Source organism: Artibeus jamaicensis, unplaced genomic scaffold (assembly GCF_021234435.1).
Source record: "Artibeus jamaicensis isolate MK-2021 breed Jamaican fruit bat unplaced genomic scaffold, CSHL_Jam_final contig_391, whole genome shotgun sequence".
NCBI lineage: Eukaryota > Metazoa > Chordata > Mammalia > Chiroptera > Phyllostomidae > Artibeus > Artibeus jamaicensis.
The window spans coordinates 9934276-9955918 of NW_026521814.1; the positions used below are offsets into that span (position 1 = coordinate 9934276).

The 21643-nt window shown below is 35.4% G+C and overlaps 1 protein-coding gene across 2 annotated transcripts in view; it reads left to right on the top strand.

Annotated features, from left to right (window-relative positions):
• The first annotated feature begins 1879 nt into the window (after nt 1-1879).
• Nucleotides 1880-21643, top strand: part of HAT1 (histone acetyltransferase 1) — a 45708-nt gene continuing 25944 nt past the window's right edge. Inside the window, exons 1-4 of one of the 2 annotated variants that reach the window (XM_037151291.2) lie at nt 1880-1972; nt 4150-4254; nt 9951-10026; nt 13346-13466. In XM_037151291.2, coding sequence (XP_037007186.1) covers nt 1966-1972; nt 4150-4254; nt 9951-10026; nt 13346-13466 — 309 coding nt within the window. In that variant the 5' untranslated portion in view covers nt 1880-1965. The other variant, XM_037151290.2, reaches the window with a different exon arrangement.

Genomic DNA, 21643 nt, shown 5'->3' on the forward strand with positions numbered 1-21643 from the left:
GAATAAATATATTCATACTAATACCACCTCATATTAACCTAGAAATTTAGAATTTACAAACCTCTTTAATAAGTGTTGTTCCATTTGATTTTCACAACAACCAGTGTGGTGACTGGGGGGTATTATTATCTCCACTTAATAGATGAAACAAGGTCACAACATGAAGTAGAACTTAGACTAGTAGGGCTTGGACTTTCCACACCACTATGCTGCCTCTTTCATACATACAAAGACAGCATATTCATTTGCATAGATATTTTATTCCGTGGTGCTAATAATATTCACTTCCTAAATCCCCCTTAGAATAAGGTAAAATATAAATTTTAAGAAAGAAAAAATCGTACTAAAAAAGGAAATACATTTTCTTTTTTTTGTAATTCTTTTCTCTTTTAGGCAAATCGGACCTAAACATGTATTTTGTGACATTTTAATAAATGTGTATGAACAGCTCTTAAGAAAAGGACAATTTTAAAACTGTAATCTCAATTTTGCAAGCTGATCATACTAAATGCTAGCCACATGATACATGTCTCATCATATTTCTTACTCAAATTTATCTCATTTCTTATTCATATTTATCATGTATAGGTTTCATCATATTTCCTTACTACAATTAGCCATAAAATCACAGGACTAATCTGTTTCAGATTTGCTGCACTTAAGAAAAATTCACTTGATTTCTTATCAATAAGGACCATAACTGCTGATCAGCAATTTGATCTACAGATAAGGTAGTTTTAAAAAGAAATGGTGAGTCTTGATATTTTGAAGAGATTATAAAAAAAAGATATCCTTTTTTGATTTATAATGTTATTGATTATAGCCCTGACTTCAATTTTCTTTTTAGCACATTATAATAATAATTTCTGGTGTTTCATTAAGGTTTAAAAGAACCTAAGCATTCTCAGTACCTTTTGTGATCTGTGTCCTCAGGAGGGCCATCTCCATGCAGTGAAATAAAAATTGGCATATGGAGAGAACTGGACTCTTTCATAGTCTGTATACTGAGCGGACTTGGGCAATTTCTCTTTTCTGGGCTTTAGTTTCCTCATTTCTAATTCATTAGTTCTAAGGCTATCAACCCAAGGGTCCATTTTAGCTCTAGCATCATCATTATAAAACCCAATAACCAACATTTGTTGACACAAGGCCCACTAGTATATAGACAACACTGTGGGAATACTTGTGGATACGAGAAAAAAAAAAAAGGCTTTTCCGCGGGGACAATTTCAATAGTTAGTAAATACTAACAAGCCCAATGATGCAGAACAGGTAGGTAGCATGCTGTGATATGGTTCAAGCCTATAGGACTCAAAACCTGGAGGACCAGATCGGGCCACTTAAGGTATTAAGCAACAATTTCAGTGCACTAAATGGTTGCCTAGTAACCTTAAGAGTGAAAACAGAGTACTTGATATGGCACTGAATTACTGTTAAAAAGTATGGGATTAAAAAAAAATGTTAAGCAAGCATTGACCGCAAAAATAGGAACAAATAAAATAATTGAAAATTTCTCCCTCAAAGACAACTCAGTTCCTACATTTTAAACTAGGGTTCAGGTGTTTAGATCTATCGTCTAGGCTAAAGGGAAAGCTTGTCTAACAGTCTCCAAAACATAACCATTGGGGAAACAGAAAACAGCCATAACCCCGGAGGCATCTACATTATTCAAATGAACTCCAAAGAAAACTCTCCCAGGGTTAACATAGAACATCCTTTTTGCAGCCTCATCCATTCTTGCGTCGAAAACGGCTGACGGCACTAGCCGTGACTAGGCAACGGCCCGGGCTTTCCCCAGCAGTGTTAGCCCCGCCTATTGAGCTACTTCCGCCACCCCGCACCTAGAACCTCTTCCTCTCATTGGTGGACGGGGAAATGCGTCATGCAGTGCGGTCATTTCCGGCCAGGGAGCGCGCGGGTTGATTCGTCCTTCCTTGGCCGGCCGAGAGTGCTAGCAGCTCGGAAATGGCGGGTAAGTTCCCGGGAAAAGTTTATGGAGGGGAGGGGGCTGGTAGGTTTGGGAAAGAACGCCGAGACCGTGGTGACAGTTCCCGCCTGGAACTTTCGGGCTCTAGCCTGGATTCCAGAAGGCCTGCTTCAGCCTGAAAGCGCGGAACTCGAAGCGCAGCCACTCGTCGGCAGAGGTTCGTGCCCCCGCCCCTAAGTGCTCAGGGTTCTTCACCTTGTGCGAAGAACTTGGCCCCTGCGGAGGGACCAGGAGGCCGTGAAAAAGCGTCACGATTTGGGCTTTTAAAGTGCCAGATGCTTTGAGGCCTGTTTCTCTTCTCGTTCATTTTTGCCCACTGCTGCCTTAGCTAGCTACACTAGTCTGGTTCTGTTCCCGCCAGCTGATTTCAATACTCACTCAGATCCTCCTCCTCTTCCAGATCTCCCTCCGCCTTCCACCACCGTCAGCGTAGAGCTAGCGCATTGCTGCTTTGCCCTGAACTCGGATTCACGTTTGAATCTTGACTGGCTACGCAGTCTCCGTAGTCTCTCATAACTTAAGTATTTCTGAGATCTGTTTAGATTGCCCTTGAAAAAGAGATTCTCACATTTTTCATCACCTAAACTCTTTTTAGAGTGTGTCTACTACAATGTAATTCCCATTTGGTCAGTCTTTTATGTTCTCTTATTGAGTCTCGTTTACAACACTCGATGGCTATTATTTTGTACATATGTTAAGACTGTTTTGAAGTGACTACCAGTATATACTTTTTCCTCAGTTACATATCTTTTGACGTAATGAGCAGTATCTATTTATCATCTCTTTCCCCAGTGCCTTCATAGTAGTCTCACTACACTTTTTTGGTATGCTGGAGAGAGAGGCTATATAAGCTGAGCTCTACAGATGTTTAAGGAAGAGCTGTAGGATCTCGATGTGCATTTGGTACTATAAAAGAGCGGGAATAAGAGTATTGCATAGGGTGTATATGTTATAAGAATTACACCTAATCGGAATCTCAGCTCCACCACTTAGTAGTTGGGTGTCCTTCCACAAATAAACCTCTTTCTGAACCCGAGTTTTTGAATATGAAGTGTGACTGATACAGTGTATACTTGTGTTACAGAATTCTGGGGATTAAGCTAATGTATGACTTCACACGTTAAATTTTATACATAAATTCCTCGAGGGTGGGTTATGTTATCTCAGTTTTATGGATTTGGTCAGAGAAGTCAGGTAAAGTGCTGTAATTCACAGATGTAGCAAATAAATGGTGAAGACTGGATTTGAGTGCCAGAACTCTGACTCCAGATCATTAATCTGTTTTGCTTCATGTTCCCTGTTTTCTGTGTGTGTGTGTTTTAACCAGTCACTGAAGTTTATGGCATGTCATTGTACTCCTTTTGTTTCTGCTAATGAATTTTTCCTGAATTCGTGCTAATTTTAATGTTTATCTTGTCAGGAGATGTAATGTCATTGCTTGAAAGGTCTTGATAATGATTTCTTCCGTGGTTAGTTATTTGTTATGTATATTGATGGCTAGCCACATTGTAAAACCATTGGTTATTCCAGTAGCCTGGAATAGTTTATTACTTTATGCACAGTTGGTAAAAAATTTTTTTTAATGAATTGAAAATTTTCTCACCCTGTTCCCATTCCTTCTTATTCTAGTGGTAACCATGTTTACTAGTTTTTTGTGTATTTTTTTGAGATTATCTATGCATTATTAGGTGATGGCTTTTAATAGTCAATCTGGAAGTATTCTGGGTTGAATTTTTTCAATATTAGAAATGAAATGCTATTGTAATTATCAAAGGACATTCTCACTTCTGAGTGGAGCAGCGGCATCCTTTTTATATCTTTTAAAAAGGCTACATAGGTATAAATCTTAGCAGGTAATTTATATTAGTATTAAATATTCAGAAATGTCAGTAATCTATCATGTTAATTTTCAGGTTTATTCATTTATATAGTGCAGGCCTAGTTTATAAGCCTTCAAGTCAGAAATGTTTTGTCTGTTTTATAATGAGACATTCATACTTTGGATATATATTTAGGAGCATATGGAGAATGACCTGTACTTTTATGATCTATTAAAATGTTTTAATTCTTAACCTTTATCCCACTTCTAATAACAACACTATTTTTAGGTTTTACTATTCTAACCACTTTCAACCAGACACTTTAAAAACCTTTTCTCTTAGGATTTGGTGCTATGGAGAAATTTTTGGTTGAGTACAAAAGTGCAGTGGAGAAGAAATTGGCAGAGTACAAATGTAACACCAACACAGCAATTGAACTGAAATTAGGTATGTATGCCATTCCTAAGTGGTATTATGTGTGTACTGAGTGTATATATATAATTTAAAATTTGAAGAATTTCCTATCAGAGCAGTTGTTTATGTAAATATAGTTATCTGCATTTATTAAACATATTCAGATTTTATTCAGTCTTTATTTATGTCATAAAGTGGATAGATGTTTGAGAGGTGGCACGGTTTACATATAGAAAGTACAATATGGCAAAAAGTGACAAGAATAAGTGGTTTCAGCTTTAAAATACTGACCTTTGCTTTTTTTCTTATAACAGTAATAGACAATAAGTGTTGGTGAGGATATGGGAAAAAACTCATAATGCTGATGGGAATGTAAAATAATGCAGCTACTTTGGAAAACCATTTGGCAGGTTCTTAAAAAGTTAGAAACATGAATTTATTGCATGACCCAGAAATTCTACTCCTAGGTATCTACCCAAGAGAAATGAAAACATTTGTCCATATAAAGACTCATACATTAATGTCATTGTAGTGTATTCACAATAGCCCCAAAATGGAAGCAACCCAGATATCTATCAATTAGTAAAAAGACAAAATGTGGTGTGTATATATAGCTGTATGGTGGAATATTATTCGATAATAAAAAGGAAGGAAGGTCTGATAATGCTAGAACATGGATGCACCTCAGAAACATCCTAAGTGAAAGAAACCAGACATGCCCCCCCCCGCCGCCCTCCCCCAAAAAACCCATATACTATATGAATCCATTTGTATAAATTGTTTGGAAAAGCCCAGTCCATAGACAGAAAGTAGATTAGTGGTTGCCTGGAACTAGGATGGGAATGGAGATAACTGAAAATGATCATGAGATTTCTTTTGGGAATCATGACAATATTTTAAAATTACATTGTGACAGTGGTTACACAATTTTAAATGTACTAAAAATCATTGACTTATACACTTAAAACAAGTGAGTTTATGGGATATAAATTATACTTCAGTAAAGCTGTTCAATTATATGCTCATGAATCCTGGTTCTGTCACTTTTCATGCCTCAGTCTCCTCATGTTTAAAATGGAGTTAATATTATTTTATAGTGCTTGTAAACATTAAATGAAGGATTAAATACAAATAAAGTGCTTGAATAACTAGAGTTTTAGAAGTTCTCACCCTGGCTGGTTTGGCTCAGGGGATTGAGTGCCAGCCTGCAAATCAAAGGGTCACTGGTTCAATTTCCAGTCAGGGCACATGCCTGGGTTGTGGGCCAGGTCCCCAGTAGGGGGTGTGCAAGAGGCAACCACACATTGATGTTTCTTTCTTTTTCTTTTCCTCTCTAAAAATAAAGAAGTAAATCTTTTTAAGAATTCTCAATAAATGTAAGGTGCTATTATTTAAACAATACAAACATGACAAACTAGGATCTTCTGGTAAGGCTGTTATATTATTTAGCTTAACAATGTCTTGAATATTATTCTCTATTACTCCACATAGATCTACTTTGTTCTTTTAAATTATGTAGTACACTATGACTATACCATAACTTATTTAAGTATTCCCTATTGAGGGATTGCTTCTCCTATCACTACTAAAAATAATTCTCCAATAATTATCCTTGTGTTTATCTTTACCCACTTGTGTGAATGTTCAATGGAATGTATGGCTAGACATTGAAATGTTAGATCAGAGGTTCTCAGCTTCAGCACCACCAACATTTTGAATTAGACAGCTCTTCGTTATTCTGTGACTTGAAGGATGTTTAGCAGCATCCCTGATCTCACAGTAACATTTTTCTCCAGTTACAACACCAAAAGTGTCTTTTGACATTGCCAAAAATCCCGAGGATGATGAGTGAAGTGGCCTTTGTTGGAGAACCACTATGCCAGAGTGGAATAAGAGCATATTTAGTAGTTATTGTCAAACTGTCTTCCAAAAAAAGTAGCTATAGTTACACCAGAATTTTTTGAGAGTGTCTTTTTACCTGTACTCTGGTCATTTTTGTATGTTATTATTTAAAAAACAAAGTGAAAATACCCTGCCCTTCTGATGGGTGAAAGATGGCTTGTTTTTCCCCCCCTCAATCCTCACTGGAGGATGTTTTTTGATGAGAGAGACAGACAGACAGACAGACATCTGTTGGTTGCCTCCTGTATACATCCTGGCTGGGGGTTGAACCCTCAACCTAGGTATGTGCCCTGACCAGGAAGGAATTGAACCCAAAACCTTTTTTTTTCCTTTGGTCTATTGGACAACTCCCCAACCAACTGAGCCACCTGGCCAGGGCTCTTCTGTCTGTATTAATAGTGTATGAGAAAACTACAGAAAATCATTTTTAATATAGATTTTTTTTCCTACATCAAGATCCACTTTACTTGCCCTGGCTGGTATAGCTCAGTGGATTGAGCTAGGGCCTGGGAACCAAGCAACCACGGTTCGATTCCCAGTCAGGGCATATGCCTGGGTTGCAGGCCAGTTCCCAGCAGGGGACACACTAGAGGCAACCATACATTGATAGTTCTCTCCCTCTCTCTCCTTCCTTTCCCCTCTAAAGATAAATAAATAAAATCTTTAAAAAAAAAATCCACTTTACTTGACTCAAGTCCTACATATATATGACACAGCTAAAATTGACTGGGTTATTTAGTCATTCTAATCCTTTACAGTCAGCAGCAATAACTTATAATATTGCCTTAATCTCTTTTAATCCAGAACAGTCCCTCCCCTCACTTGAAACTTTTCTCTCATGCCATTAATTTATTTGTAAGAGCAAAGTCAGTGTGTAGAATTATTTCAACAAATCTACATTTTGGATTTTTTTCCGAATTTTATTTTTTAATTACAGTTTACATTCATTATTATTTTGTATTAGTTGCAGCTTTACAGCACAGTAGTTAGACAGCCATACCACTTTACAAAGTGGTCCCCTTCATAGTTCAAGTCTTCACCTGGCACTGTACATAGTTATTACAATATTATTGACTAAATTCCCTATGCTGTAATACATATCCCCAGGACAATTTTGTGACTACCAATTTGTAATTCTCAATCCCTTTACCTTTTGTACCCCCTTCCACATCCCCCTCCCCTCTTATGGCATCAGTCTGTTCTTTGTTTCTATTTTGTTTGTTTATTTTGCTCTTTAATCATATGATATTTGCATGTATGACTTATTTCACTTAGCATAATACCCTCTAGGTTCAACTATGTTGTCTCAAATGGTAAGATTTCATTCTTTTTATGGCCAAGTAATATTCCATTGCATACAAACCACCACTTTTTTATCTGCTCACCTGTTGATGGGCACTTGGGTTGCTTCCATATCTTGGTTATTGTAAATAATGCTGCAGTGAATATAGGCATGCTCTACTCTTTCTAATTAGTGTTTTGGGTTTCTTGAGATTATACATATACCTAGAAGTGGAATCGCTGAGTCATAAGGCCATTTCATTTTTAATTTTGTGGGGAACCTCCTTACTATTTTCCATAGTGGCTGCATCAGTCTGCATTCCCACCAATAATTAATACACAAGGGTTCTCTTTGCTTTACATCCTTGACAACACTTGGTTTTTGTTGATTTATTGGTGATAGCCATTCTGATAGGTATGGGGTGATGTCTCCTGGTTTAATTTGCATTTTTTGATGATAAATGACCTTGAGCATGTTTTCATATGTTTATTGCCCATCTGTATGTCCTCTTTGGATGAGTATCTATTCAAGTCTTTTGCCCACTTTAAAAAAATTTTTTTTGGTGTTATATGAATTCTTTATAAATTTTGGACATTAATCCTTTATTGGATATATCATTGGCAAATATCTTCTTCCATTCAATATGTTGTCTTTTTGTTTTATTGATGGTTTCTTTTGCTATACAAAACCTTTTTAGTTTGATATTCCATTTGTTTTTTTTTTCTTTTGTTTTTCTTGCCTGAGGAAATACATCTGAAAGATATTGCTAAGAGAAATGTCAGAGATTTTACTGCCTGTGTTTTCTTCTAGGAGTTTTATGGTTTTGAGTCTTACATTTAAGTCTTTAATCCATTTTGAGTTTAGTAAATAGTGTAAGAAGGTGATCTGGTTTGATTTTTTTTTTTTTTTGCGAGTATCTATCCAGTTTTTCCTATACCATTTATTGAATAGACTCTCTTTACCCCACTGTATGTTCTTGTCTCCTTTGTTGTACATTAAACGACCATATAGGCATGGGTTTATTTCTGGGCTCTCTATTCTGTTTCATTGATCTAAGTGTCTGTTTTTATGCCAGTACCATGCCATTTTTATTACTGTAACTTTGTACTATAGTTTGGTGTCATAAAGCATATTATCTTTGACTTTGTTCTTTTTTCTCAAGAGTGCTGAGACTATACAGGGTCTTTTGTGGCTCCATATACATTTTTGGAATATTTGTTCTAGTTCTGTAAATATGCCATTGATGTCTGGACAGGAATTGCAGTGAATCTATAGATTGCTTTGGGTAGTATGGACATTTTTATGATTGTAATTCTTCCTATTCACAAGCATGGGATATGCTTCCATTTATTTGTATCTTCTTCATTCTTCAGTATGTACATTCCATTTATTTCTATTTCCTTTTGGTAGTATGTAACTTGTTCCCCTACCCTTTATATTTCTTGTAAAGTGAAAGACAGTAAAGCTGGATTAGATATTTTTAGTAAGAAAACTTTATGAGTGATGCTGTATACATTATATTGCATTAAATCAGGAGGCTCATAATGAGTAATTCTAAGGTCATTTAGAAAGTGGGTGAGTGCCAGACCTCTACCGATCTTCTGTATAAATTAGTAACCTGCTAGATACTTTGGTACCTTGTGAGTGACTTGCTCTGTGAGGACAGTATTAGAAATTTTTCATCTATAACTTATCTTTTTTTATTCTTCAATTTCTTAAGGATTTTTTTGGTAAAAATTTTCTTCATTAGATAAATTATATTGGGAAAATGTTCAGTAATATCAGTACTTGCAATACATGCAAGTAAAAATAACAACAGGATACCCATTTCCATTTTTGATTGGTAGAAATTAAAGTTGAGGGTATGGAGTATTGCCAAGGATGTGGGATACGAAGGAATTTAAGTAGCTGTTGGTGGGTACGTATACTGTACCAGTATATGAACTGGTACAGTATTTTTCGAGGGCACTGAGGAAGTATTTATGAAAGTATTTCAGTACTTTTACTAAGCATTTATACTGCCAGGAATTTGCCTTGTGTGTACTTGTAAAAGTATAGCAAGGTATATATAAGGATGTCATTTCAGCGTTATTTTTAATAGCAAACAACAAAAACAAAAACAAAACCTAGAAACAACATAAATATTATCTTGTAGTCATGGAATATATGATGACACAGGTTTCATCGAACTCAGGTTATTCTTGTTCTCAGTGTTTCCTATAAATTCTGTTTTTTTCTTGATGCTATAGCTTTTATCTCAAAGTGTCTTGGTTTTGTTTTCTTTTATTTTTACATTGTGTATAAACACACAGAAAAATAAAAACGAAATCAGATGCTTCTAATTTAGTAGCTTTTTGATGCTACTCAAAATGATCTTCTAATTTTCATCATTTGTCTCTTGAGAATCCAGTGTAAGTCATATAATAGAAAAGCGACAATTTAAGGAAAATGTTGACTGTATCCTAGTGTAGTGAAATTCTTGAAATAGAAATAATCTGTCACCTTTAGTATCATTAATCTTTGTATATTTTTATCTTTTAAACAGTTCGTTTTCCCGAAGATCTAGAGAATGACATTAGAACTTTCTTTCCTGAATATACCCATCAGCTCTTTGGGGATGAGTAAGTAACTTAGTAAGATGTTTGCCAAATCAGTATGGCCACAAAAAAAAATCCATTCCTTTTAAGACTTTGAAATCAGACTTTTTCTTTCCTATTATTTTTTTCATGTAATTTATTTTAAAATATATATTAAAAGGGCATATGTGAAAATGAGACACGAATTTACTGTCTACTATTTAGTGCTATAGATACATTACCTCATTTAATTCTTACAGTGATCTTAGTGATGGTGTTATCATTTGTTACACTCTAAGTTGGTCAAACTGGATAGTTGCCTAAGGACATGTGATGGCTGAAGTTCAGACTCGGGCAGTCTGACTGCAGAGCCCATATTCACAACTACTGCTTTTTTTTCCTAACCACTACTTTGCTACATTGCTTCTAGTGCAGAATATAACACCTTCCACCAGAGCAAGAAAGCTTAAGTTGCTATTCTATGAGAAGTAAATAAGCCGTTAAGAGAAATTTATTTTTAAAAGAAACTCTAAAGATATTTCCTGGGATACTCAGCACAATAATTTTCTGTGCCTTCATTACATTATTAGAATAGTCAATTATCTTTTAAAAAAAACAAACAACTTGATTTTGAAAAAAAATTCAAGATTGAAGAACGTTGCAAGAATAGTACTCGGTATAGGCTTTATCTAGACTCCCCAGTTGTTAGTATTTAGCTATATTTGCTTTAATCATTCTCTCTTCTTATAAATTACTGTTTTTCATATGAACAACTGTACACCTACTTTTGCCCCACGTTGTGTATGAATAATGTTGAGCCGTCTGAGAGTAGGTTACAGACAATATCTTGACCTCTTACTCCTGAATTCTTTAGTATGTATTTCCCCAAAATAAGGACACTAACTGCAGTAGAATTATCAAGACTCCGGAAATTTGGCATTGATAAAATACTATTTTCTTACATGCAGTCCACATTTCAAATTCGCTAATTAATTTTCAACAATTCTTTTATAATATTTTTCTCTGTTCTGGACCCAGTGTAGAATCATATGTTGCATTTAATTGTCATATATCTTTAGTCTTTAATCTGAAACAGTTCCTCAAGCTTTGTTTGCTTTTCATGACATTGGCATTTTTGTAGAGTATAGGCTAGTTTTGTACACCTTTATTAGTCTGTTTCTTCATGATTGAATTCATGTAATGCATATTTTTGTAGCACTGTGACAGAAGTTGTATCTGTCCTCTTCTGTGTCATATCAGAAAGTCCATGATACCAGTTTGTCCCATCACTGGTGAAATTGATTTGGGTCACTTACTTTAGAGGTATCTGTCAGGTTTCTCCACTGTAAGGATTATGTTTTCCCCTATGTTATTTATATGTAATCTGTGGGGAAATAGACTGAAAGTATCCTATTTCCCATCAAACTTGTACCCAGTAATATTAAATCCACTACTGACTTTTGTCTTCAGTATTTTACTATGAATATAAAATGGTGGTTTTCTAACTCTGTCATACCTACTACATTCATTAGTTGGCATTCCTCTATAGGAAAGAGCTTATCTTCTTCCCCTTAGGTATTTCTTTTATAACAGAATAGACTAAAGGATTCTTTTGTTTTTTTAATTCAATGGGTTATAATCTGTTAGTGTTACTAGTTTTGATGATCCCAGATTAAACAAGAGGCTACTCTGTCAAACCAGCTTTTGAGTCCTTTTGATACATCATCATTTTGGGGACCCACTACTTTCTGATATAGTAAGATGTTTCAGATTCATCTTGTACATTTTCCACTAATTCTGGAGTCAGTTGTTTTCCCAAGGAACCCTGAATTGTTGTAGTAGGGAAGAGTGTTTAGATGTAGTTGACATTTAAATTATTTCCCTTTATGGCTATTTTTCCTATGCATTATTTCAATACCTTTGGTATATTTAATATGTTTTTAAATTGAAAAATGTCTTTTATGGAGCAAATTTTCTGAGAAATTTTCATTATAAATATAGCATATTAAATATTTAATGTTAAGAATTATGTTTTATTATATTGATTCTTGCCAGAATTGAGCCTTTCATATTTTAAGCAAGTTTTATTATAAGAATGTTTTCTCTTTAGGTTTCTATTTACTTTATTTTCTTCCTCTTACTGCTATTTATTTAAAATCTCTTTCTGTGGTAATATCTTAGTAGATAGGATCTGATTTTGTAGATAGAGCCTTTAATGGGATTTTGCACCTTCGTTTGTCTGGTTTGCATGCCATTAAAAGTGGTGTGCTGGCATACCCCTCTTGTAAGGTAGACAGATAACAGTCACATAACAGTGGTAACCCTGTATTTTGTGACCCAGTCAGGACATTATTCTTGATCTTAGTATCGTTGCCACTCCTTTCTACTGCTCCTAACGTTCAGGGTCCTGGAATGGACATTGTTCACACTTTTATTTTGTTAGCCTAGACAGAAATCTGGAAGTGACACTTCATTCAGACACTCTTCCTTCAGAATTCACCAAAAAAAATTTATTGAGATCATTTATCATATACTTGACCTACTTTAAAGTATACAATTCAGTGGTTTTTAGTATATTCATAATTCTACCATTACCATCATTTTAGAACATTTTCATCATTCCCACCAAAATATCCCTAATCAATTTGCAGTTGTCCCCCTTCCCCCTACCCCTCCAAGTTCTAGGCAGTCACTAATCTACTTTCTGTCTCTGTATTTACCTATTCTGGATAGTTTAGAATCCACTTTTAAAAAGATTTTTTAAGCTGACAAAGGGAATAATAGCAAGACATAATGGATAACAGGGAGCAGGTCTGGAAAAATAGCAGCAGCTCCAGGTCTGCTTTCTGAGTTCATAGAGGAGTATAATTAGACAGGTGTTATCACCACTTTAAGCAGCTCTGGGTGTTGGTGATATAAGCAAGTGGTAAGTTGGAAGGACTGGGCCAAAGCTACATCTTAGCTGCTTGCCTAGCCAGGCACCAGTTTAACACTACTTGTCTCTGACTTTAAATGCCTTCTAGTACTAGTAGTAATAGCAGCAGCAGCATAGTAGTATTTATAGTAAACATTTACTGAGTACTTGTACAATGTGCCAATGTTATAAGTAGGTTACATGTATTAACTTGCTTATTTAACCCACACAATATCCCCAAGGTTGGAGCAATTAGTCTCTCTTATTTTATAAATGAGGAAAGCTGAGTCACAGTTTCATTACAAATATTTCTTATTCAAAAAAAAAAGTATAGTTTAAAATCCTGAAACTACCCACAGAGCTAAGTTGATATATAGGGTTTATATTTTAAATGACTTTGTAAAGATTCATTTTGGGGTCTTAGATTACTGCTGTTTTTCCCCCTTTCAGTGAAACTGCTTTTGGTTACAAGGGTCTGAAGATACTATTATACTATATTGCTGGTAGCCTGTCAACAATGTTCCGTGTTGAATATGCATCGAAAGTTGATGAGAACTTTGACTGTGTAGAGGTAAGAAGAGACATAAATTTATTTTAGACTTTATTTTCCAATTGAGTATAAAACAGGTTTTAAAATTTAAAGGTGTAAGCCCTGGCTGGTATGGCTCAGTGGATTGAGCACTAGACAACAAAGCGAAGTGTCATTGCTTTGATTCCCAGTCAGGGCACATGCCTGGGTTGTGGGCCAGGTCCCCAGTGGGGAGGGGGGGTGTGTGGAGCAACCACATATTGATGTTTCTCTCCCTGTCTTTCTCCCTTTCTTCCTCATTCTCTAAAAATAAATAAAATTTTCTTTAAAAAAAGTTTAAGGGAGGAAAGAATATGCTGTGTAGTCGCGTTAAAACCATATAATCAGTCTCTAGTTATGGAGATGATTGCCTGTCATTTCAATTAACCTTGCAGTTTTGATCTTTAGCTTGATCTGTGTCCTGAGTGGACCTTTTTCCTAAAAACCTTCACTTTTATGATCAGAGTCATATTTTATTTACCACCTTTTGTTTTTCATGATGCACATGAAAATTACTTCTTTTTCCAGAAGTTAAATAAGATAGAGGGAAATAGCTAAATTTTATATTCTACTTCATGTAGTATTTGCCTATTTAAATTTTCCTTGCTGCATTTCTGATCTCACAAATTTTGCTAATAAAATCCTTTATGAAAATGGATAATTAAGCTAATTACATTATAAAACTCTTTGAAACAAATAACCAAAAGAGGGTGAAGGTAAAGAGAGGCATTGAAGAGTTATACAGAGTCTGGCACAAATAACGTCTCTTTTTTATTACAAAATCTTTTATTACAAAATCATAACCATGTAATTCTGAAACAACAATATCACACCCAAACACACCATATGACACTTAAGATGAAGTGTTCAAATTAAAACTATAAATTATTATACCCATATTATTACCCTACCATCCACACTCAAGCAGGTGTTACTCATGCCAGACCCTGTATTACATCTGTGGCAGGCTGAATTGTGGCCCCCCAAAAGGCAGTGTTGACTACTGAGGCAGAGTGATGTGGCCACAAGCCAAAGAATGCTGGTAGCCACCAAAAATTGGAAGAGGCAAGGAGCAGTTTCTCCTCTAGAACCTGGAGGGAGTGTGGTCAACCTGTTGACATGTTGATTTAAGCTCAGTGATACTTAATCTTAGACTTTTCTGCTAGACAGTAAGAGAATGAGATTCTGTTGTTTTAAGCCTCTAAGTTTCTGGTGACTTGTTAGAGCAAAACAAGATCCAGGACTGGATTTGGGAAATTCTCAGCCTATCCAGTTTGCAGAAGACTTCATTGTCAGGAAAGTGTGCTCTGGAGAGAAAGCCAAGAGTGTGGCTAGATAACCTTTTGCTCTTGTGAAGAGATTAGGCATGTGACTCATGGATCTCCTCAGTAGTCTCAGCAAAAGTCAGGAATAAAGATTGAACAGAGATCAGGGAAGATCTGTGGAGGACCATCTTATATGGTGAGAACCTTCGTGACATGCACGGGTGACTCACAAGGGTTTGAGAATATTATGTCAGCAGAAACACTGCCAGTTTGTGCTGATGAGATGAGGGAAGGCTGATGAACTTTCAAAATTCTGTAGGCAGGGAACAGGTGGATAACAGGACTCAGCCACGAACACCCTTCAATAAAAAGGATGATAATGAAGGTAGAGCTTCAGGCCCAGGATGTAGAGCCACAGGCCACAGTATTCCCAGGCTTTGAAATCTAATGGAATGGATCTGCTGGATTTTGATACTGTTTGGCACCAGTAACTCCTGTCTTCCTACCATTTTCTTCTTTTTGGAATGGGGAAGTCTGTAACTTTTATCCCTTGCCTGTCCCACCATCATAGTTTAGGAATAATAACTTTTGTTTCCTAGCTTCATAGGTGGAAAGGCATTTTGTGCCATGTTGTATCATCCCCAGAGTCTTACCCATACTGATTTAGATAACTTAGGTGATGACATTTTGGACTTGAGTTGATGCTGAATGATTGAAACTTTTGGGCATATTGGCATGGGGCTGAGTGTAGTTTGCATGTTTGAATGGACATGACTCTGATGGAACTTAAGAAAATTGTTTTAGACTTACTCTGTTTCTGGGTATTTCTGTTGAAAGGCATTAAAAATTTTTTGTCAAGAATTACCTCACTGAATCACATTTATAAAATAGAAAATTGGAAACTTCATTGTTGTAATAAAAGCTCTTGTTCTTCAGACCTATGAAGCCAACAAGTTTTATCAGATCAAATCTGTCATATTATTGATAATACTACTACACAAAACTAGGCAGAGAATTAAAATGTGGAAAATGAAGATCTTATGTATTAGTACACACTGCATGTCATAAGTTTCTTCTGTAGAAGTAACAGTTCCTAAAGTATTAACAAGCCAGCTTTTCCAAGGCTTTAAACTTCTGACTTAAATCTTTTGCCATCCTTGTACCCTGTTCTTTTTTGTTAAACCCCTTTTTATTATTTGGAATGGTTGAGTTGGTCCTTTTTAAATTTTTGTTTTGTTTTATTGTAAAGGACTTTCACTTGTGTGTCCAGGGTCACAAGGCTAGTAAAAAATCAAGACTGTAGTAGGATATAATACTTAGTGATATTAGGCATAATGTATAGTAATATCCTGTTTAAAAATGTTAGGATTGGACTTGTGGCCAAGATGGAGGCAAAGGTTGATAACGCTTTGCTTCCTCACTCAACCAAAGGAGGACAACAACAAATTTAAAAACAAAAACCCACCAGAACTGCTAGAAAGTTGAACTGTATAGAAGTCTAACAACCAAGGAGATAAAAAAGAAACAATCTAGACTGGTAGGAGGGCCAGAGATTGGCAACCACGGTGGAGAGGACATGCGGGAAGATGGTGGATAGGGCAAGAGGGACAGCAGTTGGCAGACTGGTTGGTCCCACATTCGCAAGCAAATAAGTCAGGAGGAACAACTGGGGAGCGAGAGACCATGTAACGCAGGGTTCCAGTGTGAGAAACTAAAGCCTCAAAACCTCTGGCTGCAAAACTCTGTGGGGGTTGTGGAAGTGGAAGAAACTTCAATCCACAGGAGAGTTTGTTGGAGACTGTCCCAGGAATCAACACCAGAAGGGCCCATTTTGCTTGTGGGGAGCAGGGCAAGTGACTGAAAGTGGGTTGAGAGTTGAGCAAGTGGCCTTTTGTTCCTTCTGATGCCTCCCCTGCATACAGCACCACGATGCAGCAATGTGGGTTGCTTTGCTCCTTAAAACAATAACAGGTGCACTGAGCCAATGAAATTTGGCCCAAATGAAAGAACAGAACAAAACTCCAGAAAAAGAACTAAGTGACCAGGAAATAGCCAGTCTATCAGATACAGAGTTTAAAACACTGGTAATCAGGATGCTCACAGAAATGATTAAATAGGGATGCGAGATAGAAGAAGTAAAGGCCATGCAAAGTGAAATACGGGAAAATATACAGGGAACCAACAGTGAAGGGAAGGAAACCGGGACTCAAATCAGTGATTTGAAGCAGAAGGAAGAAATATAACATTCAGCCAGAATAGAAGAATTCCGAAAAATTAGGAGAGGCTTAGGAACCTCTGGGATGACTTTAAATGTTCCAACATTCAAATAATAGGGGTGCCAGAAAGAGAAGAGGAAGAGCAAGAAATTGAAAACTTATTTGAAAAAATAATGAAGAAAAACTTCCTCAGTCCAGTGAAGAAAATAGACTTTCAGAAGCCCAGAGAGTCCCAAACAAGTTGGACCCAAGGAAGCACACACCAAGATAACGTCATAAGTAAATTACCTGAGATTAAAGATAAGGAGAGGATCTTAAAAGCAGTGAAAGAAAAGGAGAACATTACCTATAAAGGAGTTCCCATAAGGCTATCAGCTGATTTCTTAAAAAGAAACATTTCAGGCAAGGTTAGGCTGGAAAGAAGTATTTGAAGTCATGAAAGGCAAGGACCTACATCCAATATTACTCCATCCAGCAAAGCTTTCATTTAGAATGGAGGGGCAGATAAAGTGCTTCCCAGATAAGGTCAAATTAAAGGAGTTCATCATTACCAGGCCCTTATTATATGAAATGTTAAAAGGACTTACTTAAGAAAAAGAAGATCAAAACTATAAACAGTGAAATGACAACAAACAACTACCAACACTGAACCTAAAAATAAAAACAAACTAAGCAAACAACTAGAACAGGAACAGAATCACAGAAATGGAGATCACATGGAGGGTTATCAGTGGGGAGAGAGGAAGTGGGGAGGATGGGGGAAAGGGTAAAAGGAATTACAAGCATAAATAGTAGACACAAAATAGTTAAGAATAGTGTAGTAAATGGGGAAGCCAAAGAACTTATATGTGTGACCCATGGATATGAACTAAGGTGGGGGAATGCTGGTGGGAAGGGGGATACAAGGGGAGAAAAAATGGGACAACTGTAATAGCAAAATTAATAAAAATATATTTAAACATATAAATAAAAATAAAAATGTTAGGGTTATTTATGACCAGTATTAAATGGGCCCTGGCTCTTGTGCTTATTAGTTTTATTTCTATTCTTACAACATATATTTTATTTTGTTTTCACTCCCATACTTTTATGCTATTAGCTCTCAATTTAGTGCTGTTATGAGGGGCTTCCCTCTTGCATACAATCTTCTTATGGGTAAAAATACCATATTGCTAAACTTAATGGAACTATAACATAAACTGGCTATAGAATGAAAGAGGTTAAAATAGTCTCGTACATCCATTCAAAATTCAGTGTCAGAAATAGTTTGAGCACTTACCTTTTTATTTGTTACCACTTCCCAGTCCTGTTCAAGATGGCTAAACTTGTCAGATAAATAATATGTAACTTTAGTTAATACAGTTTTTGTTTTATTCAGTGGTTTGTGTCTGTTGAAATTTTTTGAAATTTTGCAGATTTCAGTGCTCAAGTAATGCTGTAGTTGTGGTGATTTGCTGTTTGAAAAGACTTAATCTTAGCTAAACTAGTCTTTAACACAGACTTATTAAAATATGGAGTTTTCCATAATCAAATACTTTTTATTTGAATATTAATTCTCAAGCCCATCTAGCTACTTTTGTTAAAAATAGAGGTGGTATTTTTTTTCTTGTGTTGTACAGAATTCACTGTTGTATGAGGTTTTTGGTGGGTTTTTAAGTTCCAGCTGATAGTGTTGAATTGATTTCTTCCAAAGGAACTATTGACTTAATTATTGATAAATTTTTCAAGTACTATGTGCAGCGAAAATAGCTATGTATTTGCATTGACATCTGATTGTTCCATTCTTGAAAAACAGGACTTTAAAAGTCCTGTGTTGTGAGCAAGGAATCAATCTTTTATCATGTCTTTTTGTAGGATTATTTATTTGCTTCATGGTCAGAGATCATTTATTTAAATTATACATTCAAGCAAACTCTTTTTTCCCCCTCATAAAAATAAAAGAATAGGTTGTGGATGTTGGGAGAATGGGTTTACCTCTTCTATCTCAGTTTGCAGTGAGAATGTTTATTCTATCATGCCTTTTGTTTTCTCGATACCAGGGACATAATGGCAAACAAAATGAAGTCACTGCTCTCATGGAGCTTATAGTCTAGCCAACAGGAAAAGTGAGTAAACAAATTAAATTCATATAGTGTTATGAAAGAAACATTTTACTGATTCCTAAATGAAGAGGAACCAGCCATGTAATAAAGTGAGGGAAAAGCTTAGTCAGCAAAGGGACCAGCACAGGTCCTGAAATGAGAATACTCTTGGCATTTTTGTAGTCCAGAAAGGCCATCATCATTAAATCACTGTGGTGGTGGAGAGGAGTATAGGAAATAATTGAAGGGCTTGGCAAAAACTAGATCATTTGGGGTAAGAATAGTTGATAGCCTTTACAGGTTTTAAGTAGATGGGGGTCATCTGATAAGGTTTATACTTTAAAGACGATTCTAGCTGCTATGGGAAGCAATAGGGGACAATAGTGAAAGAAAGGAGACTGGTACATTGCAGTGTTACTACAGTTAGTTTTATTGAGGATATATTTTGGAAGGAGAGCCAGTAGAATTTGCTGTTGACTTAAACATGATAAATGGGGAAAGAGGAATAAGGAAGACCTCATTGCTTAAACAATAGTGATACTATTAACTGAAAGAGGGAAGATTGGAAAAGTAAATTTGGGGGTGGGTATCAGATTTTTGTATGATATGTATTAGGTTTGAGTCTATTATATATCATATTTGAGATTTTGCAGACTATACTACATAGCATTTTTATATATGAAAAAGGCACCCATTTAGATCATCAGAAACCACAACAAATCTGCTTAGAAGTTTGCTTATTAGAATTTTACCGTTACATTAATCTTTCATTATTCATTCTTTTTCTGAGTTCTCTAGTTGCACCTAAAATTTTTTAGTCATAATTGAGATGCCTGTAAAACATCCCCAGTAGGCTTCACCTTTAAAGGAAGCCTTCATTCATAATTCCGAATTTTACAGTAGTTGATTATTCACACATTGATAGTTTATTCATCTTGTGCTTGTCCCTTTTTTTGCTTTTATCAATATCTCCTGCCCTCTCTTGAGGTAATTTCATTGCTTGTAAGTGAAAGGATGTGTAATATTGTTCAGACTTGCTAATTGCTAGCATTTCTGGGAAAGGTTTGGTAGAGGAGGGTTAAAATACATGGATAAGGTGAATTTCAATGATCTATCTATCTTGTCTGCCATCATGTAGATTGAATTTGAGGGTTGATAAGAACAGATACAATTTTTTTCTGAATTCTTTAGCCTCTTACAGAAGAATCCTGTGCCTCTTACAAAGATCTAATCTTGAGCAAATGAAAAATAATCTTTGTTAGACTAATATTTCACTATATTCTTTGTTTGATAATAGTGGCTTTTTTTGAGTCATGCTTTTTTATGGACTATAAAGTGTCAATATATTGTTTTAAAGCTTTTTATATTTTATTGGTTACATATAGAAATTCTTAAAATTATGTACTGACATTTAAGATTATAAGGTTTTTATTTTGGATTTTTTTTTTTTTTTGGTGAGTTCACATAGCAAAACATTAGTGCAATGTAAACAAACATAATGTACCCATTGTTCTTCCAGTAGTGAAAAGGTTTAAACTGTTAATTTCTCTAACAATAACCAAATTTCTACAACTTAAATATTGTCAGAGGATTTAAAATTTAGCAAATTAAGTAGATACGGAATTTCCTTTGCTTACATTTGTAGAATATCTTAGGTATCCTTAGAATTATAGTTAATGTTAAGTCTGCTAAGTAAGGGACAGCAAGTGCCACTTATTTAACATGTCTTTAAAATGGCTATTTCAAAAATAACTCAGACAAATTTAGACAAATGGTGCTGCTTAGGTTAAGACACTAAAGAGGTATAGCAGGTCCTTGAATAGTCTTGTTTTGTTCAGTGTCATTATAGCATTGATGATATGCTGTAGGAACTTAACTGTTGTTTATGTCAGTTAGTCTGTGGTAAACTTGGTTTCCTTATACATCATTTCACTTAAAGTCAGAACCTATCATTGACATTAAGTGAGGACTTACTGTAATTTGGTTTTCAAATGTGTATAAATGTAAGTGTAAACATAGTTTTATTACAGCAGATTGTCGATTATTCTCAGGCATATTGGTTTATGCAGTGATGAGGAAAGACAAAAATTGCTTCGTAGGTACATCTCATGTATAGAAGTCAGGAGTTGAAATGACCAGAGTAAGAGAATATACAATATAAAACATTTTGTCATGATGCACCTCATGTAAGACCTAAATAGAATAGTTATTTTTATACTTAAAAAAAATTTGCCAAATGTTAGGAAAACATTTGTAAGGCATGTCTTTAAAATTAAAGGTATCAGATTTTATTTTGAGTTCTTGATCTATTCAGCTTAATTTCTTATTTCTATAACTATATTTTTGCATAATTTTAATTGAAGTTTTATATTCATCAAGATACGGAATTTTTCTGCAGTTTTCAAAAATGGAATCTAAACTTTCAGATACAATCATTGGAACTAAAGGTTTCAGTTAACCTTTAATTCAACATCCAGTTAAAAATGGTTTGATGGAGTTTTTCTTTAGTGATGATTTTATTACCTGGCCAGTAATCAATTATGAAAAATGAATATTTTAACTGAACTAAAATATATTTAAGAGTACAGATCTCAAAGATACGGTGGCTTTAGAATTTT